The following is a 25,085-nucleotide window of genomic DNA, read 5'->3' as shown; positions in this document are numbered from 1 at the left end:
GTTTTCCGCCCCCGAGCTCGTGAGGGACCGGGCTGAGGGGAGGGAGGGAGGGGCAGTGCGGTCCTCCGGCCGCCAGGGGGCGACGCGCGCCCGGCCGCCGCTCTCCTGCGCTGTTCGCGCCTTCCGCTGGCGTCACGCGCTTCCCACAGAGCGGCGGATGATTGACGCGGAGGGTAGCCAATGGGCTGAGGGGAGGCAGCGCCGCGGCGCTCTGCGATTGGTCATTAGCCGCGGTATAAAAGAAGACAGGCCCGCCCTGCGGCCCTTCTTTCCCGGAGCCCTCGTGGAGGTGCGGGCGCGGTGCGGCGGCTCCAGGGCCCGGGCGGGGCTGGGGCTGGGGCTGGGGCTGGGGCTGGGGCTGGGCGGCCGCGCCGAGGGGAGCGGACCGGGACCAGGAGCGGGGTCCTGGGCTGAGGCTAGGCTGTGGGGTTGGGAGCGCTGGGCCCCAGGGCGTAGGGAAGGGAAGGGTGGGGACCCCCCTAAGCCGCTCTTCTCCTGGCAGGTCCTAGCTCGTCTTTAAACCCACCGGGCGATCCTTGGAGCACCGTCGAGATGCCCAGGGAAGACAGGGCTACGTGGAAGTCCAACTATTTTATGAAAATCATCGTGAGTGTCGACTCGGAACCCTCGTGGGGCGCTGCCGGGGCAGGCTCGGGGCGGCGGGAACTGGGCGGGCCGGGCTGTGGGGGCTTTTAAGAGAGGTAGGTGAGCGCTATGGGGTGTCTGAACCAGTTCTTGGCACTAGGAAGCGATCTGAGATAGGCCAGATCAGGCCTCCTGAGAATTTGCCGTGGTGCTTGCAGACTTGTTCAGGGATGTGACTCGATGGCTGAGTGAAAGATGCAGCCTGTGGCACACCCAGCCTCATTTGGAGCTCATCATTCTCAAACTTCTGATAGGCTTTTTTTACGTTTTAATATGTTGCAGTTTTAATGTTGCTCTGTGCACTGCTCCGAATTTCTTTGTATAGTTATAGTGTTTGTTTTGCTATAGCAACTCCTGGATGATTACCCAAAATGTTTCATTGTGGGAGCAGACAACGTGGGATCCAAGCAGATGCAGCAGATCCGTATGTCCCTGCGTGGAAAAGCTGTTGTGCTGATGGGGAAGAATACGATGATGCGCAAAGCTATTCGTGGTCATCTGGAGAATAACCCTGCTCTAGAAAAGTGGGTAATGGGTAGTTCTGCCTGAGGGCACTTCTGGGTCCTTTGTCTTGGAGGAGGGGAGGTTGTCTAAGGAGTAAAACTGAAGGCTGTCATCTTTTCTTCAGGCTGCTTCCTCACATCCGTGGGAATGTGGGCTTTGTCTTCACTAAGGAGGATCTGACTGAGATCCGGGACATGCTGCTGGCTAACAAGGTAAGGGAGATCATCCCTCACTGCATGTTTATGCTGAGATGGAATACAAAATAAAACTGAGTCTTCACGGTGGACAGGAAATCATCAAGGGTTGGGAATTGGCCCTTGCAGTCTTAGCCAAACTGCTTAAGTTCAGGTGCCTCACTTGTGTGTGCCTGGGTGCTGTCAGGGAGGAGGTGATCCCACAGGATCTGAGGTGAGCATTCTTGCAGCTTCTCGTCTCTCCCCTTTCAGGTGCCAGCTGCTGCCCGTGCCGGTGCTATCGCTCCTTGTGATGTGACTGTGCCAGCCCAGAACACGGGCCTCGGGCCTGAGAAGACCTCCTTTTTCCAGGCCTTGGGTATCACCACAAAGATTTCCAGAGGAACCATTGAAATTCTGGTCAGTGAGCTGCAGTTGTTCGAGCTGTTCCTTGATTGTGGCAGCTGAGGGAGCTGTGAAGGCCAAAGCTCTCCTTAGTGCCAAGATACTGTATGAGCAGTGTGATTATTGTACTTTGGGATCTGGAGGAGGGTGTCTGGCTTGGCTTCAATGTGCAGCACGGGGGGATTGAAGTTCTCCATCAGATTTCCACGGGTAGGCTCTGTCAGAGGAATGTGCAGGTGAACTACCTGTAGGTAATGCAGGAAAGGTGCTGCCTTTCTCATGGACTTGTTTATGTATTCTGGGGCTTTCTCTGCTTGTGGAGCTGAATGTGGAGCATGTTGGTTGTGCTCATTTGCTCCTCCAGTTCCACTGTCTGTCTCTCACTGCTTTGACATGCTGGAATTTCTCGGTGTGTATTCACTCCTTTTCCCTGATCTCCTCAGAGTGATGTGCAGCTTATCAAGACTGGAGACAAAGTGGGTGCCAGCGAAGCCACCTTGCTCAACATGCTGAACATCTCCCCGTTCTCCTTCGGGTTGGTGATCCAGCAGGTCTTTGATAATGGCAGCATTTACAACCCTGAAGTGCTGGACATCACCGAGGAGACCTTGCACAAGCGTTTTCTGGAGGTGAGTGCCACAGCCCTGTCCCTCGCGTTCTGCCTTGCTGCTCTGGGAGCCAGCACTGCCAGAACAAAAGTGTCCTGTCTGGTATTTTCCATGAGGTCCTGCAGAGCCAGGAGCTCTCCCTGGTTCCTTAGAGAAACTGTGTCAGGGAGTACCTTCCTGTAGGATTCTTCATCTGAATCTGCTTCAGAAATCATTTGAGGCCAGTTAAAATCATGGAATATCCTGAATTGGAAGGGCTCCACAAGGATCATCAAGTCCATCTCCTGGCCCTGCACAAGACACCCCAGCAATCCTACCCTGTGGCTGAGAGCATTGTCCAAATGCTTCTTGAGCTCTAGCAGCCTTGGGGCCATGACCATTCCATGGGGAGTCTGTTCAGTCCCTGACCACCTTCTGGGGGAAGAACTTTTTCTTACTATTCCAGTTAAAACTTCCCTGACACAGCTTTATGCTGTTCTCTCGGGTCCTGTCACTGGTTACCAGAGAGAATGGAATAAAGCTGTGTCAGGGGAGTTTTAAGACAGCTGTGTCAGAGAGCAGAGATCACTGACATTTAAATATTGATGCCTTGATTTCACTGGAGCTGTTACCTGTGTGCATTGCATGCTTTCCTTTCTGTTGACAGTGTAAAAGTTGTCATCTGGCTGGCCATCCTCTGCTGTGATTTCTAGGTTATTTCTCAGACCACAGAAACACAAGTCTGTTTCTTCGCAGGGTGTTCGTAACGTTGCCAGCATCTGTCTGCAAATTGGGTACCCAACCATTGCGTCCGTGCCCCACTCCATCATCAATGGGTACAAGCGTGTCCTGGCCGTGGCTGTGGAGACTGACTACACCTTCCCACTGGCTGAAAAGGTAATGGCTGGCTCCCAGCTCTGCAGAGAGACGTGTTAGAAGTGCAGCCAGGCACATTCTCAGCATGTTCTCTGGTTTGAGAGGACTGGTACACACCTGTGTGTGTGGGACATGTCTGGAGAAGGGGTACTTGCTTCTTTCCATATATTATGTACAAATGGCAGGAGAAAGCTGATTTACCTGGTGTTCCTTCTTTGGAGCTGAAAGCTTAGCTGAAATGTCTTTGGTTCTTCATATCTGCTACTGATAAGTGGACCTGTATGGATTCTGGCAAACTGCAAGTGCTGCCTTTATCATTGCAAAGGTTTAGTCCTGCAAACTGTTTTGTTCCCTGTGAGTTTACATTTTTTCCCCCCACTTTTACAGGTGAAGGCCTTCCTGGCAGACCCCTCAGCTTTTGTGGCAGCTATGCCTGTGGTGGCTGAAGCTGCTGCTCCTGCTGCTGCCGCTGCTGCTGCTCCAGCAAAGGAGGCAGCGAAGGAGGAGTCGGAGGAGTCTGACGAGGACATGGGATTTGGTCTCTTTGACTAACAGCAGCCACCCTCTGCCTTTGTCAGAGTTGGCCCGATGGGAGAAATAAAAAGCTATTTTACACCTTCATGTGTGCCTGCATCGATGGTGTAGTCTCCATATCAGCTGGGGTTTGGGAAAGGTGTAACCTGAGGGGCCCTGCGCTCCAGGGCAATGGTTGTTCTCGGGGCCGGGGCACGGCAGGGGAGCAGTTGTGCCCCGGCCCCGGGTGCTGCAGGGGGAGCAGTTGTTCTCGGGGCCGCGGCGCAGATCTCCCCGGCGGGGCCGAGCACAGGCCTTGCCCGCAGCACGTCTGGGCGCTGCGGCCGCCTCCGGTCCCGTCCCGTTCCGATTCCCCGCGCGGCGGGGCCGTGGCTCCCGGGACGGGCGGGCAGCGCCCATCGCCGTGGCGCCGGGCCCGCCCCGGAAGCCGCTACCGGTTCCGGGGTCGCGGTGGAGCGATGGCGGCCGACACGCAGGTGAGTGTGAGACGGGCCGCGCAGGGTCCGGCCGGGGCACGGGAGACCGGCGGGGGCTGCGCCCGGGGCCGCGCCTCGTCCCGCTCGCGCCCCGCCGCGCCCTCGGCCCGGCTGCGGGGCCCGGCCCGGCGCCCGAAGCCGCCCGGGGACGTGGCAGCCGGGGCGGGCCCCGCCGAGACGCCCGCACCGCGCCGTGCCCGGCCCGCGGGAAGGCGCCGCCGCCGGGGAACCCGGGCAGAGCGGGGGCCGACCGGGCCCGTCCCGATGGAGGCCCGGCACGAGCCGCATGCCCCCCGGCTGCGGCGCCGTGCGCGGCTGATCCCGGTTCGCACCGCCCGGCCGCGGTGTGACCGCTCCCTGTGCCCCGGCTGTGGCACCGCCGGCTTCATCCTGAGGGGCTTTGGGATGTTCCCAGAGCAAATCCCAGTCTGCCCAGCATCAGGTCCCTACTGGTACAAATACTGCCTTTATGCTCTGTATTGGTTTGCAGAAGCATTGCTGGTATGCTGGCGGTGTAATGTGTACATAAACATCCTAAAAAATTAAAATAAAAAGCAAACTGGTGAAGCCTGTCCCAGTGGCTTTTCCGTGGAGACTCAGTGGGGTAGTCGAGGTTTTGGAGTTTGTGTAAGTCACTGAGATGCTGGTGAGATCCTGTAGTGTTATACATAATTTATAATTTTCATTTCTAGACTTAGGATAATTTTAACACGTTTTTCATGTCTGCACATTCCCCTGCTCGTCATTAAGCAGCATGACTAAGTGCAGCTTGGTTTGAGTTTGCATATGATGAACTCATGTAGTTGAGAGCTTTGAGAGAAGAGCAGGTCCGTAACAGGTCCATAACACCAGCTGGTTTGTTTGGTTCTTGTGTCAGTGATGTTGGTCATCCTTTGCAGCTCAACCCAGCCTTCCTGTTCAGAGGTGCAGCACTGCTTCCAACCAGCTTTTAAGGGGACCTGTGGGTGTGAAATGGTGCCAGTCTCAGGGAGGTGTGGATGGACTTGAAAGGCCAGGAATCCACTGTGCAGGATTAGCCTTCCAGCATGTAGGCAGAAAGCTTCACTGAAAGCAGCTCTGAGGAGCTCTTTGAAGAAGATTGAAAATGGAAGGAACAGTTTTCTGTGAGTTTCTAAAGACATGCTCTGCCTTTTGGAAAGATGATATAAAGTTGCTCAGTTTAAGAGCTGAATTTCAAAAGCCTTTCCTGGAGACCTGTGTTTTGGTTTATGTAAATGCAGAAAACCTGGGTGTTTAGGTCTCCCTGCGTTGTCTGCAGTTCGATTGCCCCTTCAAGACTACCTGGACTTCAGGAGATAACATCCAGGGAGAAGCTCCTTTGAATTCTGGAAGTTACTATTTTTTGCTTTGAAAGGTCCTGTACTCCAGATTACGGGTCCTAGCTCTTACTCTGTGTTACTTTTAGAGGGGTAAGTGTCTCTTACAGAGCATGACAGATAAGAGCACAGATAACTGGAGAGCAGTTGTCTCTCAGCCCTGGGAAAGGAGTTTCAGAGTGTACGAAGCACAGTGACCCTTCCTTGGTGGATGAGATGGTGGATACTCACATTTGGGCACTAAGCTGTCATGTGGCAGCAAGTGACATGTTCTGCTTGCCCTAGTGTATGTTCTGTGGGTTGATATCAAAGGCAGTCTGGTGTTTTTCTGCTTTGTGGTTTTAGATTTCTGACACACTGAAGCGGTTTGCAGTGAAAGTAACTACAGCCAGTGTGAAGGAGCGGAGAGAGATCCTCAGTGAGCTGGGAAAATGCATTTCTGGGAAAGGTAAAAGCTTGGGAGCACTGTTCTGCTTACCTGGGTGGAGGAGAATGTTAAAATGTTTTGTTTCAAAAGGCTGTGTGAGGGAGGAGGTTGGCAGCATTTTGAGCCAGTGCTCCATCGCAGGGTTAATTCCAAGTGTGGGATTTGTGGGTAGCACAGAACCCTAGCTTTTGGTACTGCTTTTTCCAATCAGTAGTTGTAGCACTGTTTATGTTAGTTCTTCATTAGTATATCAGTTGAGTTTCTTTCATGACTCTTGGCTTGTTCTTTTAGTACTCATGGAATATTTGGATACACATATGTATAGAGATGGGGAATGTGGAAGATTACAGATGGTCTTAATAAAACAGCTGAAGCAAATTTTTTAAACTTACTTCTCTCATTTTCTGAAGATGACTGTGTTTCATGTGTTCCAGTTTTACTGTTATTTGTAAAAATACACATAAAATGTATAAAAAGAGCAAACTTTTACTGTGATTCTTGCAAGTAATTTTGTAGATGCAAGCAGTTTACTGATTTCAGTCATGAAGTGAATCATGTTCATGTTAAAGATTAAGAGCTCAGTGATTAATGAAGAAGTATTTTGAAATACATTATTACAGATCTCCCAGAAGGTGCAGTGAAAGGCCTTTGCAAACTCTTCTGCCTTACTCTGCATCGATACCGGTGAGTAAATTGATGTGGAAAGGCTATATTATGTAATCTGTCAGTATTTAGTAGTTAAATTGGTCTGGATGTCTGGAAATGTTAGCATGCAGTGTCACAAAGATGTATATGACACTGAAGAATGTCATCTTGTAACTACATTCTCAGGGGAGGACTGACATTAAAAAGTTTTACAATATTTGCCTTGCATTTCACCTTTAATTTTGAAATTAAAACTTTAATCCTGTGGTTCAGTTTGCAAGAATGAACACCCATGTTCTTGTGAAGCAAGACTGACTGCCTTTTAGAAAATTTTAGGTGGGATTAAATCATGGTCTGTTATAGAGGAGCTGTTCAGAGCCCATTTTCTTCTAAAATCTGCCGGAGGGCCTCCACATAACTGCTGTCACTTGAGGAAGGGAATGGAGGTTCCTGACAAAAACCTCTCCACTGTGCAGAACAGCAAGGATAAAATAGTTCTTAGGCTGATTGCTGAAGTGAGAAAGCAGAGCCCTTAGTGTGGTGCAGGGGTGGTAGCGGTGCGGTGTGGCAGGTTTAGGATGTTCCTGATCCGTGTTTGTCACAGGGATGCGGCGTCCCGCAGAGCCTTGCAGCTGGCCCTTCAGCAGCTCGCAGAATCCCAGCCGGAGGCCACGGCAAAAAACCTGCTGCACTCACTTCAGTCTTCAGGGATCGGCGGCAGGGCTGGAGTGCCCAGGTGAGTCGCTTTGTGTGGAAGCAGTTCTGAGTTGCTGGTAGTTCCTCCCTGTTCAGAATAAGGCTTCTGCTGCTGCTTGGCAGAGGTGTTAAAAGCCTTTAGAGACAAAGCTGTTAATGCCGTTCAGATGTTCCTCTCTTACCTCTTCCATGTCATCTGGGAAAGCAGAGGGAATATCCTGGTATAACTGCTGGTGGATTTGGGCTGAGTTACAGCTTGGTCTTAAACTTCAGGTCTGGGAAGATGGGGAACAAACTCTTTCAAGAAACAGTCTCCAGAATTACTAGGAAACAGAATTTCATCACCTGTCAAATGTTCAGCTGCCTCTTGTGCCATTTGGAAGCTTTGAGTGACAAACCAGAACTGAAACAACTTCTGAGGGCTGACTATTTCCTGTAAAAACTAAGGCTTTAGCTGTATTTTTGTGTAATAAAATTGCTTGTCAGTCAGGTGCTGTTCTAACTTGGGCAAAATGGGTCTGTAAAGGTCTAGTAGGTGTAATTTATATCCTAGGAAGTGTAGATTTACCTCCCTCTCCTGTTTGTACAACAGTAAGAGCAGTGGATCTGCAGCCCTGCTGGCACTCTCCTGGACATGCCTGCTTGTACGCACCGTCTTTCCAACACCTGACAAGAGACAGGGAGAAACATGGAAAAAACTGGTAGGTTCTTTAAGGTTTGCAAAAATATCCCATCGCAGATATGGACTCAAATATTTCTAATGTGTTTAAGTTGCTGCAATGTTGCAAACAATTCTGAATGTAACTGAAAACACCAAGTTGGAATCCAGGTTTAGAGGGAGATTTGGTGTACTGTGATGTTTCTCCTGTTCCCCTGGAGAAAGCAGGAGGTGTATAAAGCATGAGTGGGGCAGTCTTGCACCTTTGCAGTTGTTCATGTACTGAGATGGCTACTGGTGCCTGCAGTGTCGCAGGAAGTCCTTGTGCCTCCCTTGAAATATCTCTGTATGATACTCTGTCATACAGCTTTTGCCTTCCTTTCACTTCCTTTACACAAACGTGCGACTGTGCTCATAGCACACTGGGATATAGTTGGAACAGATTTTAAGAAGAGATGTACTCTGTTTTCAGTGTTTCCAAAACTGTCAGGCATGGTTCTGCTCGAGGTGTGGGATGAAAGCAAAGGCAGCTTTGGAAGAACTTAATTGGAAAGAACTTAGATGATCTGAAGACTTAAACAGATTCAGCTAATCATTGACAATCATTGACACTTGGCATGGCTTGTTTGATACCAGCTCTCTGAGAAGCAGGTGCACAAAGGGTTTTTTGGCTGTTGCCTTTGGCAGGTGGAGGTTCAGTGTTTGCTCCTTTTGGAAGTCCTGGGAGGCTCTCACAAGCAGGCGGTGGATGGGGCTGTGAAGAAATTGAACAGGCTGTGGAAAGAGGTGATGTTTACACTATGTGCCATATTCTACAGCTGTTCTGTTCTGCACTGTTAACGTGCCTTGCTTTTTCTCTCTTAAGAACCAGGATCTGGTGGATCAGTACCTATCTGTCATTCTTGGGCTTGAACCAAACCAGAGTTATGCTGCAATGCTGGGACTTGTGGTGCAGTTTTGCACAGCCCAGAAGGAGATGGATATTATTAAACGATACAAGGTGAATCTGTTGTACAGCTTTTTTTGGGGGGAAATAAGAAGCATCACTTGTTACCATGAAGAAGGGACTGAATAGATGTCTTAGTGAGGCTGGTACTTTGCATCTGCCCTGATTTCACTGTCAATTCAGTAGTCCTGCACTTCTGACTGAAACAACTGGGGAATGTTTAGAGAGGAGGTGCCAGATATGTGGCTGTTTGGTGTTACCTGTGCATTGCTGTAGATGTCCAACATACAGCTTCCTGCCTTGTCCCTGTTGTGGGAATGAAAGGCAGCATGTAGCTCTCAGTGTGGTTTGAGTGTTGGGCTCAGGGTAGAGTAGGGAGTGCTGGTCTCTGCTTGACTGGCTTATGTGAGGGTGGAAGGAAAGCTTTCAGAGGAGGAGGAAGAGGTGGAAGAGATGAGGTGTCCAGCTTGGCATCTGACAGTGTGCCGGGAGCTGAGTACAGGTTGAGATGTGGCTGTAATCTGGTGTTTCTGCTTGTTCAGAGTGCTCTCCTGGATTTCTACTTGAAGACCATCCTTATGAGCAAGACAAAGCCTCAGAAGCATGTGCTGGTGAGACAGTGTTTAGAGCTGCTTGTGATGTTGTCCCACAGGCAGCACTGCCCTGTGCTGAGTGCCCTGTCCCCTTTGCAGGACAGCTGTTCTCCGCTGCTTCGCTACATGTCCCACGCCGAATTCAAGGACTCTGTTTTGCCAACTCTGCAGAAGTCCCTGCTGCGGAGCCCTGAGAACGTAACTGAAAGTGAGTCTTGTCATCTCTGCATTGCTCTGTCAAAGAGCCTAAACCCTTAGCGCTCTGGAGCTGTTGGGGCAATGTCACTCTGGGCTATGCTTTTGGTCCCCAAGTACAGGCAGGATTGTCTGGCATTAAGGGTTAGATGTGGAGAAGCAACATTTGTGGTGTGATCCCAAGTGTCAGGGTATGTGATAGCTACTGTTTGCACTGAGGACAGGATTTCACAGCTGAGTGCTAAGAATAATCCTGGATTATTCTGTTCATTGGGCATCAATTTCAGTAGTTATTTTTTATTCCTACTCCTTACTAACCTGTCTGCTCTTGATGTGAACTGTGGGAAGAGTGTATTAAAATGCTAATGGTATATGACATTTTGTTAAGTAACTGTTTTTATCTCTTGTGTTGTCAGCAATCTCTTGCTTGCTTGTATCTGTGAACCTGGACCTTAGCCAGTATGCTCTAGACATCGTGAAAGGACTGGCTAGTAAGTACTGTCACTTCTGGAGGGAATTATGAATTCAGAATAAGGCTTTCTGGAACTTCCTGTTTGTACCTACAACAGCTTGATTGCTGCTGAAAAGGTTGTTTTAGGTGGGAGGGAGGATGATGCTGTAAATTGGAACTGGAATAGTTCACATGATGCATAGTTCCAGAAGCTGCATTAAGCCACAAGTAAAGATAATCCTTACTTGCTGATTGTATGCAGTTTGTCGTAAGGATCTCTTGGCACATGTGTTATTTTCTAGGTCACCTGAAATCCAACAGTGTGCAGCTGATGGATGAAGCAGTTGTGGCATTAAAGAACTTGGCTCGGCAGTGCAGCGATCCTTCGGCTGTGGAGTCGCTGGGCAGGCACCTTTTTGCCATCTTAGGGGGTGAGTAAATTGTAGGATAAGCAGTGGGGATGAATCAAGGTTTGACAGCCTCAAGGAGTTTTGTGTATTGTATTTTCTGTTCTCTTTACTGCCTGTATGGAAGGGGTGGCTCAGCTGGATCAGGGATAATGGGGCAAGCTTTTGTGTTTTGGAGGCGATTCTTGGTGTAACACAGAGCTGTTGCCTGTAATCACCTGTCACCTTTGTGTTTCTTGCTGGCAGGCTCAGAGGGGAAGCTGACAGTTGTTGCTCAGAAGATGAGTGTCCTTTCAGGTGAGGATCCTAGAAGAGAGCTGCTTCTCTGGTGGAAGAAATTGAGCAGAAGGCTGAATGGAAAGGATCTGTACCTCAGTCTTCAGGATTTCCAGCCTGTCACTCTAAATTGGGTGTAGTTGAAGCCATAGAGGGTGCTGAATGCCACATACCAGTTCCTGACTTTCTGTTCAAAGAAAATAATTGTCTGTTAGGCCAAAAATTTTCTTCAAAGAAGATTATTTCCACCCAGAGTGAAAATGAAGACAGAGATCTGGCAGTGTGGTACATGGTGGATGTGATATCCAGATGTAGTGACAAGAAAAAGAGATGTCTGTGCAAGGATTGAAGTGCGAAGGGTCGTTCTTGATTGGTTTTAGATGTTGTGCTGGTAGTTTAGGAATTACTGAGAGAATTGTATCCTTTCAGGGATTGGCAGCCTTAGTCACCATGTGGTTTCTGGACCCTCCAGCCAAGCTCTGAGTGCAACTGTGGCTGAGCTTTTCATCCCTTTCCTGCAACAAGAAGGTGAGACCTTTTGCCTTTGTTCTGAGTTTGCTAAGCTGCATTTATCTTGAGCAGGGTTTTCACATGGTCATTCAAGATTAATCTGGATTCTTGCCTGCTGTGTAAAAGAATCTGTTGCCCTGTTTTGATGAGCAATCCCAGGGAGACTGTGCTGTGCCTGTCAGGAGCACATGTTCTTTTCCTGCATCCTGATGTTGTTACCCGCTTTCTGTTTTATGTTCTGTGCTTTCTGCAATTGCTGAACTGATGTAAGCTCTGTATTTCTCCCCAGTCCATGAAGGCACATTGGTTCATGCAGTCTCTGTCCTGGCTCTTTGGTGTGTTCGGTTCACCACAGAAGTTCCTAAAAAGCTGGTGGAATGGCTAAAGAAAGCCTTCAGCCTTAAAACCTCGACTTCAGCAGTGAGACATGCCTACCTGCAGTGCATGCTAGCTTCCTTCAAAGGTAAAACTGGGTAGCTGTTAATAACTTGGTTATGGGGCTTAGGAGGAGAATTAGCAACCTTTCTACTTCCTGATACAGAGAGTTGTGCAGATGAGGAAAGATTTTGTAAGGCAGTGTCTTTTTTACTGATCTCCTTCATATTTCTCCTTAAACTCTTTTGCCTTCAAGTTTATAAAGATGGTTTGTTTCATTGTATAACTAAAATCACTGTCCATCATGCTGTCTTTCATATATCTCAAAGTAATTTTTGATTGCTTTATTTTTGTCTTACAACTAAATTCTAGCTCAGGGGCCATACTTCTGTTTTATATAGCACCCAGCACAGTTGGATCTTGGTCTCTGGCTTTGACTTTTGGAAAGTCTAAAAAAAAAAAAAAAAATCTGTGTTTGAAATTAAGAACTCAATAAATTATTCTCTTTTGGTCATCCTCTCAGGATTGACATCTGTTGGTCCTGCCCCCTTTGACTGCAGCATTTCATCCACATTTGTAGACCTCTGGGATTCCTTAACTTCTGAATGTTTGAAGTGAAACAGATGGTCATGGCTTGCCAGGAATTTGCTTTCCCTCTCTCAGGGAAACATTCATCTTTGAAGTCAGACTTCCTGTGATTTGAAGTGATTTGTGATTCCTTTAATGTAACTGAATTAGCATTTTCTTTTGCATCCCATGAACAGAAACTTAATCTATTGAGATGGGACTGTTCTGTCTGTGAGAAAAGGACCGAAGTGGTTGCCATTGAGCTTTTCATAGTTGCAATTTAGTGATAGTGATTGGCAAATACTTTGGGAGATTCAGTGTTCCCAGTGTGTGTCTGATTCCTCTCCTTGTCTCCTGGCAGCAGAAAAACCATTGATAGTTGGGTTGTAAAGTTAAGACCATGCTGTTTTGTAATGTGTCTTTTTTATCCCCTCAGGTGACACATTATTGCAGGGAATGGACTTGCTGCCAATGCTGATCCAGACCGTAGAAAAAGCAGCATCTCAAAGTACTCAGGTTCCCATGGTAACTGAAGGAGTTGCTGCAGCTTTGTTGATCTGCAGGATGTCTGTAATTGAGGGACAAACCGGTAAGGTCACAAAACAGCTGGCAGAATCCAATATAAACAGGTTCTGAGGGTTGACACTTCTTGACAGTGTGCAGGAGGTACTATTTCTTAATCTGTGTATAGTTTCTACATAGAGCATCACTGATCTTCTATAAACTAGGGAAAGATTAATTCCCATCTCTCTCATTTATATCATTGAAGAGTTCTTACTCTTCCATGGCTTTAAAAATTCCAGCTTCCATTCACATAGGGAAATATTCCTCTTTATTCTGACAGGAGATGTTCACCCTGACCTTACATGGTCAGATTTGACTGATGCATTGGAAGTATTATTTGACTGTTATTTGGGTAGTGTTTTTACAAACTTTTGGGAAGCATAGGGACTGGAATTCTGTCTCCCATTAGAGGATATTACAAGAGCCCTCTGAGTTCATATATCTTCCAGGACATAAAATCAGGTGTGTTCTACCAAAAGCAACACACCACTTCCCTCCTCTTCTTTACATGTAGGAAGGTTTGCCCTATGAAAGATTAAGGTGAATTAGACTTTATATTTCACGCATATAAGTCAGAGGAAGGTATTTTTGTCAGCTGGTGTTTTTTTGGGGTATTTATAGTTCTGAATGAGAGAAATGAGAGGCTTTAGAATTGAAGACCAGTAAGGCTAGAAGTAACTTGAGGGATTTCAGGAGAGAGAATTCTACTGTATTTTATGTACACTGATGAGTTCTGACTTATTTTGAAACATCCTTGATGGACATCTGTTCTTTTCCCGTCAGAGTCTAAGCTGAGTGGTTTCTGGCAGCTGATTTTGGATGAGAAAAAACAAATTTTTACATCTGAGAAGTTTTTGCAGTCTGCATCAGAGGAAGGTAATTGGCAGTTACTGTATATCCAGTTGCTGTTTGACTGTGTTTCTTGACAGCTAATGTTGTTAGCCCTGTTCTATGTCCTTGGAGGATACAGTTTCAGATTAAAAGGAGCTGTGTACTGCTGTGTACTCTTCGGAGTACATCTACACTAGCTGTAGCCTAATCTTGAAAATTAATTTATTTATTTCTTGATGAACCTGAGTTATCACTCATTTATCATTCTGAATGATAAAGAAATAGAAGGGCCTTGTGATAGCTGACACTCAGTACCCATTTCATTGCCACTGAAGCCGTTTTGGCAGGGCACAGGAATTAACAGAACGGAAGCACTGAGCGTGGTGTTTATAATTTGGTTTGCTCTGTCAACTTAGACCAAAATAGGTCACACACAATGGTCAGGAAAATTGTTCTGGGATCCAGCTAACAACATTTCAATGAAATCATGGTTCAGTTCCCAGTGTTGGCAGTTCTGAGCTGGATTTGTCTCTAACTTCAGCAAGAAGATTATGTAGAGGCTCAGCTTGGGGGGCTATATTAATGTGTCCTGTTTGCTGTTCATTTGTTTTCAGGTAAAAAAATCAGTTTCCTTATGAAGTCTCATGCTGTTTTAAATATTTGTCTTTTCCCTCAGCCATGTGCACAGTGCTGCAGCTGACAGAGCGCCTGCTCTTGGATCATGCACAGCGGCTGCCTGAAAGCAAAGTTCAGTACGTACGGTGCACTTGCTGTCCCTGATCCCTGTGTGACCCCAGAGTGCTGCTGTGGGCACTGTGGGCTTGGGGCTTTGCACGGAATGTTGAATTTTGGTGCCTTTGTGTCCCCTTGGCTGCAGAGCTGGCTCCCTGGCTAACCCTGTGTGTGCTTGCAGGCAGTACCACCGGGCCCTGGTGGCCGTGCTGCTGAGCCGCACCTGGCACGTCCGCAGACAGGCCCACCAAACAGTGAAGAAGCTCTTGTCCTCTCTGGGAGGGTACAGGCTGGCCTATGGGCTCTTGGAGGAACTCAAAGTGGTTCTCAGTTCTCATAAGGTGAGTAGCCAGCAAGTGTCTGCTCAGACAGATGTCTGAGTGTTGCCAGTCACCTCCCTGCCCTAGGTTTGCTGTTAGCATTGACAAACAGCCTGATGTGAACAGGATTCAGCTCCTGGAATGCCACTTTTTACTGGATTACTGCATATTACACTATCAATGTCTGGGGTATGCCTAGTCTTCCCTACATACATAGAAAAGACATATTCCAAATATTTTGGGGAGCAAGCTGTAGTTCTCCATGTATTTTTATTATTTTAATGCAGATTTAATATCTGCTGAAAGACTAAGTGCTTCATTCCTTTTTTTGTATCTTGGTTCTTTGGCCCTGGCTTATAGACTGCAGAAGTTGAGCATAATGTTCCCAGCCAGCTGGCTCAGCCTTTGCCAGAAGTCTTTGCCAGAAGTGATAATTTTACTTTTATTTTACCCCAGCTTGCCAAATCCAGTATAGTCCTCCATTCCTAATCTTCTTGTCACTGTCATCCCTGTGCTTTGGTTTTGCTGTTATCCTTATCCCCTTCTTTCCTTTGAAAACTTCAGGTTTTTGGTATTGACAGGGAGATGGCATTCAGCCTGGTATTACTGTGAGGAAGTGTGTTCAGGTCTCAGGGAGGTTTGGTGTTGTCCATTCAGATTCTGCCTCACGAGGTTCTGGTGACAGAAGCGGGAGAGCTGTCGGAGCTGGGAAGGACATACATTCCTCCTCGTGTGCTGCATGAGGCCCTCTGTGTCATCTCCAGTGTGGCAGGGCTTGATATGGACTCCTTTGAGCCAGAGAAGTTGGCCCTGGAGATGCTGCTGGTGAGCCATCATCCATCTGTAGGTAAGTGCAGGGATAAGGATCTCATGGCCAATGTATGAGTTTTTATTGTACCTTTTTGTTTTGTCGTGACAGCAACCTGCTTCATGTTTATTATGCTCATTTATTCTTCTTGCTAGTGGCAGTGCAGCCAGGACTTTGGCCAGCTCTCCTCATCAAGATGAAGATAGATCCTAAAGACTTCATTACCAAACATCTGAATGACATTTTACCCAGGATCACCACCAACACTCTGGAGAACCAGGTGATAAACTGCTTTCCTTATGTTAATTTTGGGAAATATCTTGGAGGAGTGCAGTAGTAACTGGTCTGTAATGAAGGAGAGCTGTCTGAAAGGTGTGGAAGAGGGAGGTTAAAAGATAATGTATCTGGGGAAAAGGAGCTGAGATTTAAGAGGGAAAGAATGTACCAGCAACTGAGTAGAATTTTAGATAACATTCAAATACCCACTAAACAACGAATTGGGGATTGGAATGTAATGGGGGCTGCCTCAGCAGGGCGTACTTCAGGAGATAATTTTAAGCAAGATTGATTATGTTTTTTCCTCCATTTTCCTGACAGTCATCTATGAATGCAGTGGGGTCTCTCTCCCTGCTTTTACCTGGCAGAGTGCTCCCACAGCTCATCAGCACTATCTCAGCATCAATGGAGAATCCAGCTCTGTGCCAGGTTACTCGAGAGGAATTTGCCATCATGAAGACACCCGAGGGAGAGCTGTATGACAAATCTATAATACAGAGGTAAGTCTGCATCATTTCTGTGTGCATCTGGGGATTGATGACTGCTGATGTTCTCGCCAGTGGGTGACTGGGTGTGTCGGATGCTCTTTCTGCACAGAGGTTCGTGGATTTTTATGCCTGGTCCTTAATCCAGAGCAGTACTGATTCTTTCTCTACTTTTCCTTCTCAGTGCTCAACAGGATAGTATGAAAAAGGCTAACATGAAGAGGGAGAACAAAGCTTATTCCTTCAAGGAACAAATCATTGAGCTGGAGCTGAAGGAGGTGAGTTGATAGAAAAAGGTATAGCCAGGCTGGTCAGAATCTTCACTGCAAGTTGTGTGTTGTTCATGGCTTCTGGCATATGTCTGTGTGCTTGTGGGAAAGATTCTCTGAACTACTTGGAATACTTCTATCTGTATGTATCCCATTTTTTAAACAAAGATTGACTTCTCTTAGCTCTGGGGAGTGTGATGTACCATCCCCTGTAAATGAATTGGACAGCACTTTTTAATGATACCAAATAATTTGTGATCAATGCGGAGAAACTTATGCTGAGGGACACTAAAGTGTTGTTAACCTGCTGATTTCCATTTTGTCTCTTAACTCAAGAGGGATATAATTGGAAGAATGTTTTGATACTGTTTTAAAAGTAAATTCCAAAAAAACCTGTTTCCAACTTGCTTCTCTGACTAATTGAAGGAATGGTGTTTGTAGCTCCCAGATAATGATGACCATGGCTCTCCATTGCAGGAGATAAAGAAGAAGAAGGGAATAAAGGATGAGGTGCAGTTGACGAGCAAGCAGAAGGAGCTGATGCATGCACAGCTGGAAAGGGAGGCTCAGATAAGAAAACGGCTGAAGGAGGTGAGTTTTGGTTGTATTTTTTGCCACCTCTGAGGCCACCATGACCCCAATCACTTTGATGGAGAGAAAATGGTGTAACAATCACTTGTTTGTTTCTGTTATTAGAAATGAGATTTAAAAACTCGGATTTTTTTTCCCAGTGGAGCATTTTTGATGGTAATCTCTTGAATTGTTTTTCTTACAGCTTGATAATGAGCTGGAAACAGCTCTAGGACTCCTGGATACTGTTATAAAGAAAAAGCCTCCTGGTCTAACTCAGTACATCCCTGGTCTCATCAGTTCCTTCTTGCCGCTTCTTCGATCTCCTTTGGCTGCTCCAAGGATTAAGAAGCCTTTTCTTTCCTTAGCTTCCTGTGTCATGCCTGCTCGACTCAAAACCTTTGGTGAGTGTTTGCAATTGCTCTTTAAGGGCAGGGTGTGTCATTTTGATGGTGGTGAAAATTCTTGCTCTTACAGACTGTGGATCATGACCATGTACCACAGGAAGCCAAGAGGAAAAACCACCTGGAACAGTGCTTAGGGAGATGACTGTGATTTCCCAGAGATCCTACTGCTGGGTAGGACTGAGACCAAAGACAAGGACTTGTCTGATCAGTGACCAGCTCTGAGGAGCAGCTGGTCACTGTGGGATTATCTTCCCTGTGCAGAGTTCGGAGGGTGTGAGTGTAACTCACACACGTTGTGAAGAAATCTGTCCCCTGATGGCCCTGGGCTGGGCTTCCTGCTCTGAGCATCTTTGCAGCCTGGGCTCTTGCCCAGAGCTTTGTTACAATTCTTGAGTCTGTGTTCCTGGGGCTTTTTCTCTTGAGAAATCTTTTGTTTAGCCCTCTCATGGATTCTTTATTCTTCCATTCCAGGTACTCTGGTGAGCCATGTGACCTTGCGCCTGATGAAGCCAGAGTGTGAATTAGATGAATCCTGGTGTCAGGAAGAGCTGCCTATTGCTCTCAACAGAGTGGTCAGTTTGCTGCATGCCCACACCATTCCCGGCCGAACCAGCAAGGGAGAGCCAGGTATGAAGTATGGTAGATATGGTACCTGCTGACACTGCCCCCACCTCCAATAACTATGGACTGGTTTAGTTTTCAGAGTTTGTATTATATTTTGCAAGCAAAACTTTACTTTTTCTTTTTTAATTGGATAGCTGTTCATAGATATGAAAAACCTTAAGGTTTTTTTTTTCTGCTGGTGGTAGTAGAAGTGATGTTGTAACTATAGTTAAGTGTAGAAATGAAATAACAGGTTTTTTTCCTAAAGTGGTTTATAGAGAAATAACAGTAGTGAAATTAAGGTTCATCTTTGCCAAGGACAGCTCAGCTCCTACCTTTCAGCACCACTTAGCATAAGGGATTCAGTGAGACTAAGTGGAGAGACAAAATAATTGCTTGTTATCTGTGATCACAGCAGTGAAGTGCCCATGGCCTCTGCTTGTTTGCTGTGTGGTGCTGCAGTTCATGAATATTTTATACTGGCATGATTGTAGGAAGAGCAGTTCTCTCTACTCTGTAACATGAAGGCAAGCACCAATATTTTTACAGTGCAAGGTAATGATTTGAGTTAAAGTGCACCAGTACTTGTGCCACTCCACTGAAGGTAACAGTTCAGAAGAGGAGAGTTGGTTTGTGTCCTTTGGGGGCTGGGATGGCTTTGGCTGTCTCAGGGAATACTCCAGGGAGAGAGGTGGTTCACTTCACCCATCTTTGGAGCTGTTCATCAAATAACCCACTCAAAAGCTGCTATGGTAGATGGTGTATATTTTTAAGGGAAATGTGTGATTCTGTTTGGTCCCTTAGTCCCATAGTTCAGTTCTCTTGCTGCTCAGTGGTGAGTGGTGTCACTGTGAGTGGCCATTGGCCATGTTGATCACGACTTCAGTGCTGAACATCTCAGTGATAATTTGGTGTCACCACTGTGCAATTTATTGCTGTAGTAAGTGCATGTTCATTAACATTTGAATCCTTTTTCAGGCTTATTTCTAGAAAATAGTGGAAGTATTTTCAGTCCTTCAAGATTTCCTATATTGTTAAATTATATTAATATCTAATTATTTTTCCACTTTTGCAAGAGAAGGGCAGCAGTTTCTACAGCACTTTGTTGGACAAATCATACTATATTCCCAAAGGATTTTTCCTTGTTTTCAAAGTTCTTTGGAATGTACTTAGTACGTTAGAGAGATTAATTAGTAGAGATTAATTTCTTAGGTTACTATGACACCTAAGAGACACCATACCTCCTTGTAATGTGGATGACAGAATTTATCATTCATTGCTGAAATGCCAGGATACAACATATAGTCTTTCTTGTGTTGGTCAGTACCAGCTACTGTGTAAGTAGAGCATTTTTCTCCTCCGGCAAAACTTTCTTCCTCCTGCTGTGTATAGAGGGACAGTGGTTTCAGGCTAAAAATATCTGGCCAATAATTAAAAAAAAAAGTGTAAAAGCAAACAGATACTGAGCAAACAGAGAGAAAAATCCCACATGAGAAATAGAGAGGGTTTTACTGAAGCTGTTCATGTTAAATAGGAGCTCAGACTGTGTTTCTCCCTTGAACTATTTTTGCAGTATTTTTGCCCTACATAAGCTGACTAATACTGCAGTATTGTATCTGCAATGCTCTTCATCTGCATTTAGAAATTTAAACTTGGGCATTCTCTGTCAGCACGGATAGAATAGAGAAAGGAAATATTTTCTGTAGACACCTGATACTTGATTATTAACTAATGAAGGACCGGAAGGAGCATTTGTTACATGCTATAGCCAAGGCCCTGCAGAAAGGAAGGAGCAAAATCTTTTAACAACAGGAATCCAAAAGCTTTAATTTTTTCAAGGAGGGGAGGGGAGTTGAAGCTTGCACCAGAATTAGAAGGAGTTAATTCTCAAGGATACAGCTGAAGGCTGGAATGACAGGTTAGCTAGGTTGGTAGGAAGTGTTTAAAGGAAATGCAGCTGACAAACAGGGCCTTGCTTTGGGACAAACGAACTAGTGACTGTCTAATTCATTGAATTGTTTCAATTCCATTTAGAGTATGTATTTCTATACTCTTGAGGCATTGGTAGTAATTTGGAATCCTAACGTGACTTTAACTGAAGCCAGGTAGAATCACAGAATCATTTAGGTTGGAAAAGACCATTAAGATCATCAAGTCCTTCCCTTAACCTAACATTGAAATGCCAAAAGTCACTGTTGGACCTACACTGTTGCTGCTGTCAAGTGGCAGATACTTAGGTTTACTCAACATCTTTGTGCATGAGGCTGGAGCTTCGCCGTATCTATTATGAGCTGCTCAAGTGTACATTTTATACCAGTCAGTAGTATCAACCAAGTCATGGGAGGATCAGCTGTGTTCACAGGATGGTTTTTTCCTTTTCAAAGGTGCTGCCCCATTATCAGCTCCAGCATTTTCCTTAGTCTTTCCTCTCCTGAAGACAGTTATGACTGAGACAACCCATAACAGCGAAGACAAGGAGGAGTTCCTGGTCAAGATTCTGCAGATTCTTACAGTCCATGCTCAGCTGAGATCATCAGGAAATGGCGAGTCTTTGTTGGTGGATGAGGTGAGAGCTGTGGGGTCAAATTATCTCCTTCAGATGAGCCATGGGATAAAACAGCTGATGTGTAAACTGGACAAAGCAGATGAATTGTCCAGGTTAGAGTTAACTGTATAGGATTGCTTTCTGGTTTTGACTGGGATGTTTTAAGGAGTGTCATACCTAGGCAAGGCACTATGAAATCACAAGATAAAAGTCTTTTTCCTTCCTCCCCCGCCCTTTTCTCCCCTCAACCTTTCAGAATGGCCCAGAGTTGCTGCCCCGCAGGGACATGCTGGTTCTGCTGACCCGAGTGATAGGAACAGGTTCTCCACGGTTACAGGTGAGTGTTTAGCTTCATTACCACAGTCAGCATTCTCCCCAAGTTTCATCAGCATCTCAATGAGGGAAATGTACCAACTGGTGTAAGTCTCTGGTGCTGGTGTTTGATACATTCTCAATTTCCTTCTGTGTTTATGGTATTCTTGGATTAAAACGTCTGCATCTTTTTTTTCTGTGGGTTTTATTGCACCAAAAATATTCTTCAGTCTTCCAGAGGTGACATTTTTTCTTTCTTTAAGGCCTTGCCCTGCTAGATAAGCTCAGTAGTCTCTCCTCTGAGTGTTTGTTGTAAGGGATGAGGCGGCAGAAAGGTCAATAATAAAAAGCAAGGAGTTGGGCTGAACTTGTCACGTCTCGGTTTTGTCTCTGTCCTTTGGGAATTTCTTCTGCTGTGCCACCACTCAGCGCTTGCTCTGCCAGCAGTTTAAGGTGTAGTGGAGTCTGTGGCACGTGCTGGTGCTGTTGTAGGTGCTGGCCTCGGAGGCGCTGACGGCGCTGTGCGCGAGCAGCAGCGGTGAGGACGGCTGTGCCTACGCCGAGCAGGAGGAGATCGATGTGCTCCTGCAGGCCCTGCAGTCTCCCTGCATGAACGTTCGAGATGCAGCTCTCAGGGTAGGTGGGAATCATTCAGGGTCACACCAAATTCCTTAAGTTTTTGGGAGGTGAATCTTCTCTGACACTGATGCAGAGAGGCTTCAGCTGTGATGCCAAGCTTTGGGCAGTGTGTCAGAGGCAGTCATACAATATTGCTCCAAGTCATGCTTTTTGTGCTGGATTTATCTGCAAAAAGGAGTACTCTGGGTTTATCCACACCTTTGTTTCCTTAAAAAAGGCATAATTAGGACTACTTAACACCTTCTGTTTACAATTGGATAGAGCTTAGTCTTAAAGTGAAAAGCTGTCAAAAAATTCCTTTCTGTACTAGGCCTTATTATTGGAAAGCTTCAGGCTTAGTCACTTCTGAGAACACAGAAAGAAAAACCTCAAGGGTGCTTGGTGTTCTTTGCTATGAAACAAATTAACAAATTCCAGTTTAGCCCACCTGAGCTGTTTTGTCTGTACTTAGAAGCAGAACAGACTGTAGTCACCAGAGCCTCTCTGCAACCTGCCTGTGGAGCACTGTTCTTGAGTCCTACCATCTCGCCTACTAGCAATAGGAAGTCCTTGACCACTATGGGCAGTGTAAGGCAAAAGCAAACATGAATTTTGACACTTCCAACCACTGAGAGCTTGACTTGCCAAAAGTTTTAGGTGTTTTAAAGTGTCTGTTTCTAAAAATCAGATCCTTGCACTGATTTTCCTGTTAACTAATTCAGGGACTGATGGAGCTACAAATGGTTCTACCAACCCCAGACAGTGATGAGAAGAACGGACTGAACTTGTTGCGTCGCCTCTGGGTAGTTAAGTTTGATGTTGAAGATGAGATTCAGAAGCTGGCAGAGAGGTAAGGGTTCTTCTTTGATTGGGTTTTAGGGGGACCTCTTCTCTGCCCACGACATGGAGCTACACTCAGGGGCTTTCCCTCACAGCTGGAGGACAGCTGTAGGTCTCTCCAGTTGTACATGTGGCAGTGGCTTCTTTGCTGAAGGGTGACCCATCACCTCTGTGTGTGTGCTGCAGGCTGTGGGAGTCCATGGGTCTGGAGCTGCAGCCTGACCTGTGTTCCCTGCTGATCAAAGATGTCATCTACCACGAAGAGGCAGTGCGACAGGCAGGGGCTGAGGCTCTTTCCAGAGCTGTAGCTCAGTACCGAAAGCAAGCAGCAGAGGTCATGAGCAAGCTCACAGAGATCTACCAGGAGAAGCTCTACGTAAGTACTCTTACCCTAAGGGGTTGACAGGCATGAGCTGCTGCTTTATTTTCTGTTAGTCACTTTTCCTTTTGTCTGTCCTGAAGATGTGCGTTGAATCTATTGTTGTCCTGTTTGAGGTTAACACAGATTTCAGTATCTTGAACTTCATGTTATCAGCCACTAATGGCACCTTTGGGTGGGAGGGGTGCCTTAGATGATACAGAAAGGCTGTGGTAGGGCAGTGTCAGTTGAAGTAATTTTGACTTCAGACTTGCTTTCTGCTTATTTTTTTACCTTGCTCTTCTGCTAGTGGTATCATAACTCTGTGCACTATTATCAAATGGCATTGCAGGTATGATTGACAAATTTTCTGCAAGCCTATCCTTGGAAAAGGCATTATTTTAATGAAATCTTTTCTCCTTCCAGAGGCCACCTCCAGTTTTGGATGCTTTGGGACGAGTGATATCTGAATCACCGCCTGACCAGTGGGAAGCAAGGTACAGTCATATTCAGATTGATCTCATCACTTCCTGTGCATCCAAATGAAATGTTTTTGATTTTTATTAGAACAAAAAATTACATGCAGTTGTATTGACTTGCTGTTTTCATGTGCCCTTCAAACAAACTGGGGGCAGGCAGAACTCCATCAAAATATTGGGTGCTGTCATCTCAATGTCCTAATAAAAACAGTCTTTCCTTCTCAGACTGTCTTTTGTCTTAGCTTATCGTGTTCCCACCTCTGTATGGGCCATTGATTATTTCAAGAGCAGCAGTGCAAGCCTTAATGAACTGGCCAAATTCCAGATTGGATAATTACTTTCTGTTTACTTGTATGTTCTGTACAGGTTTAATTGGAGATCATCTTGTTTGCTACTTGTGTTGAGCTAATCTGTCCTTTAATGCTGATGTACCTTGTTGTAAAGCTGCTGCATTTCAGCAGTAGTTCAAGTGATCTGATGTCTAAGTTGTCTCAAGTATCCCTAAAGCTTAATTGAGATAAAAGCTATTATATGGCTGAGGGATTGTTGTCCTTGTGGGAGACTGCAGCATGGAGTTATGTAATGAAATGCACAGAAGTTGGACACACTGAGGCATTTTGTTTCCATAACGGTTCTTGCTCTCAGTTTCTGTAATTGCTGCTGATAGCAAATGTGATTGTGAGCTCTCAGTTCGGTGAGAAGTCAGTAAGCTCACAGGCTCATCACCTTCTTCACAGGTGTGGCATAGCACTGGCCCTTAACAAGCTCTCAGAGCATCTGGACAGTTCTCAGGTGAAGCCCCTCTTTCAGTTTTTTGTGCCGGATGCTCTGAATGATCGCAGTCCTGAGGTCAGGAAGTGCATGTTGGATGCAGCTCTTTCAACACTCAACACTCATGGCAAAGTAAGTCTGAATGTTTCTGTCTCTATCAGGGAAAAAAAGATGTAGATATGGATATGTAGATACTGTGTAGAGCCCACAGATAAAAAAAAATACTAATTTCTTAGAGGTTGCTGTTACTTGTAACAACTGAAAGCTTTCATTTAGGAATTTTTGTGTTTAGAGTTGTTCTGTTAGTGTCTAGTGTTGACTAAGTGTGGTTCATCCCTGTCATTGCTATAAAATGTAATATTCCTGGATCATATGGAGTTAAAATGGTATAAAACTAGAGTAATAAAAGTAAGATCAGACCATAGATCTTTTAATCCTGTGAAGATGAGAATTCCTTTTCAGTCTTCATGCAAAGAAAAACATGAAACCTCGCTGATTGTTGGCTTAATTAAACTTAAAACATAGAGGAGCTGAGGATCATCCTTCTCCCAGCCAGCTCTCCCCCAGCAGTGTCAGATGGGGAAGGTATGCAGGGTGTAAATTGCTCAGCTTCTGATTTCCTCATATGTGCCAGTCATGATTTCCTCATATGTGCCAGTCACCTCTGGACTGATGGCTGTATTCTTCAGTTTAACCAAAGACAACTGGGGTATTTTCCTATTATTCATTGTTTTACTGTGTTTCTTAGAAAACGTGTGAGAAGTTCGTTTGATGTTTCTGCTCTCCCTTAGCAAATGGGGCAAGTAGAGGAGTGGGCACTGATGTTCAGGCCTGGGAGCTTGTGTTGCTTCTATCAGAACATCATGCTGGCAGGCTCGGGGATTTTAATTTTGAAGAACTAATTTCTCTCTAGCAGGAGGAAATATTTGTTGCCTGTCGGGATGGTACAAGGTTTTATGTGATGTGACACATGAAATGAACTGTAAATACAGTGTGATTGTTCAGTTGTTGGCT

General features: G+C 45.9%; 2 protein-coding genes and 1 long non-coding RNA gene across 8 annotated transcripts in view; 2 read left to right on the top strand and 1 right to left on the bottom strand.

Moving 5' to 3' along the window:
* Window positions 1-201: 201 nt before the first annotated feature.
* Window positions 202-3,811, top strand: RPLP0 (ribosomal protein lateral stalk subunit P0). Its single transcript, XM_053993455.1, has 8 exons — window positions 202-289; window positions 503-606; window positions 994-1,169; window positions 1,274-1,361; window positions 1,596-1,742; window positions 2,171-2,356; window positions 3,071-3,211; window positions 3,578-3,811. The coding sequence occupies exons 2-8, from the start codon at window positions 553-555 to the stop codon at window positions 3,740-3,742; spliced, it is 957 nt and encodes a 318-aa protein (XP_053849430.1). The 5' UTR covers window positions 202-289; window positions 503-552; the 3' UTR covers window positions 3,743-3,811.
* A 359-nt stretch (window positions 3,812-4,170) lies between these two features.
* GCN1 (GCN1 activator of EIF2AK4) overlaps window positions 4,171-25,085 on the top strand; it is a 38,154-nt gene continuing 17,239 nt past the window's right edge. For 3 of the 5 annotated variants that reach the window (XM_053994314.1, XM_053994313.1, XM_053994318.1), the window contains exons 1-31: window positions 4,171-4,200; window positions 5,883-5,985; window positions 6,585-6,648; window positions 7,214-7,345; window positions 7,898-8,006; window positions 8,651-8,749; window positions 8,829-8,963; window positions 9,452-9,710; window positions 10,114-10,188; window positions 10,451-10,579; window positions 10,802-10,852; window positions 11,261-11,359; window positions 11,631-11,804; window positions 12,720-12,872; window positions 13,631-13,723; window positions 14,355-14,430; window positions 14,592-14,751; window positions 15,388-15,577; window positions 15,694-15,818; window positions 16,136-16,314; window positions 16,484-16,577; window positions 17,046-17,159; window positions 17,344-17,542; window positions 18,017-18,172; window positions 20,533-20,714; window positions 20,950-21,030; window positions 21,498-21,641; window positions 22,346-22,473; window positions 22,650-22,839; window positions 23,248-23,318; window positions 24,038-24,203. In XM_053994314.1, the coding sequence (XP_053850289.1) occupies window positions 4,183-4,200; window positions 5,883-5,985; window positions 6,585-6,648; window positions 7,214-7,345; window positions 7,898-8,006; window positions 8,651-8,749; window positions 8,829-8,963; window positions 9,452-9,710; window positions 10,114-10,188; window positions 10,451-10,579; window positions 10,802-10,852; window positions 11,261-11,359; window positions 11,631-11,804; window positions 12,720-12,872; window positions 13,631-13,723; window positions 14,355-14,430; window positions 14,592-14,751; window positions 15,388-15,577; window positions 15,694-15,818; window positions 16,136-16,314; window positions 16,484-16,577; window positions 17,046-17,159; window positions 17,344-17,542; window positions 18,017-18,172; window positions 20,533-20,714; window positions 20,950-21,030; window positions 21,498-21,641; window positions 22,346-22,473; window positions 22,650-22,839; window positions 23,248-23,318; window positions 24,038-24,203 (3,948 nt within the window). In that variant the 5' untranslated portion in view covers window positions 4,171-4,182. The remainder of the gene's footprint in view (window positions 4,201-5,882; window positions 5,986-6,584; window positions 6,649-7,213; window positions 7,346-7,897; window positions 8,007-8,650; window positions 8,750-8,828; window positions 8,964-9,451; window positions 9,711-10,113; window positions 10,189-10,450; window positions 10,580-10,801; window positions 10,853-11,260; window positions 11,360-11,630; window positions 11,805-12,719; window positions 12,873-13,630; window positions 13,724-14,354; window positions 14,431-14,591; window positions 14,752-15,387; window positions 15,578-15,693; window positions 15,819-16,135; window positions 16,315-16,483; window positions 16,578-17,045; window positions 17,160-17,343; window positions 17,543-18,016; window positions 18,173-20,532; window positions 20,715-20,949; window positions 21,031-21,497; window positions 21,642-22,345; window positions 22,474-22,649; window positions 22,840-23,247; window positions 23,319-24,037; window positions 24,204-25,085) is intronic. The other 2 variants (XM_053994317.1, XM_053994316.1) reach the window with 2 other exon arrangements.
* Window positions 7,894-25,085, bottom strand: part of LOC128816581 (uncharacterized) — a 38,340-nt gene continuing 21,148 nt past the window's right edge. For both annotated transcript variants that reach the window (XR_008439955.1, XR_008439954.1), the window contains exons 3-4: window positions 19,390-19,530; window positions 7,894-7,971 (exon numbers count right to left, since the gene is read on the bottom strand). This is a non-coding gene — a long non-coding RNA (uncharacterized LOC128816581). The remainder of the gene's footprint in view (window positions 7,972-19,389; window positions 19,531-25,085) is intronic.

Source organism: Vidua macroura, chromosome 18 (genome assembly GCF_024509145.1).
Source record: "Vidua macroura isolate BioBank_ID:100142 chromosome 18, ASM2450914v1, whole genome shotgun sequence".
In the NCBI taxonomy this organism is placed as follows: Eukaryota; Metazoa; Chordata; class Aves; order Passeriformes; family Viduidae; genus Vidua; species Vidua macroura.
This window is presented reverse-complemented; position numbering and strand designations above follow the sequence as displayed.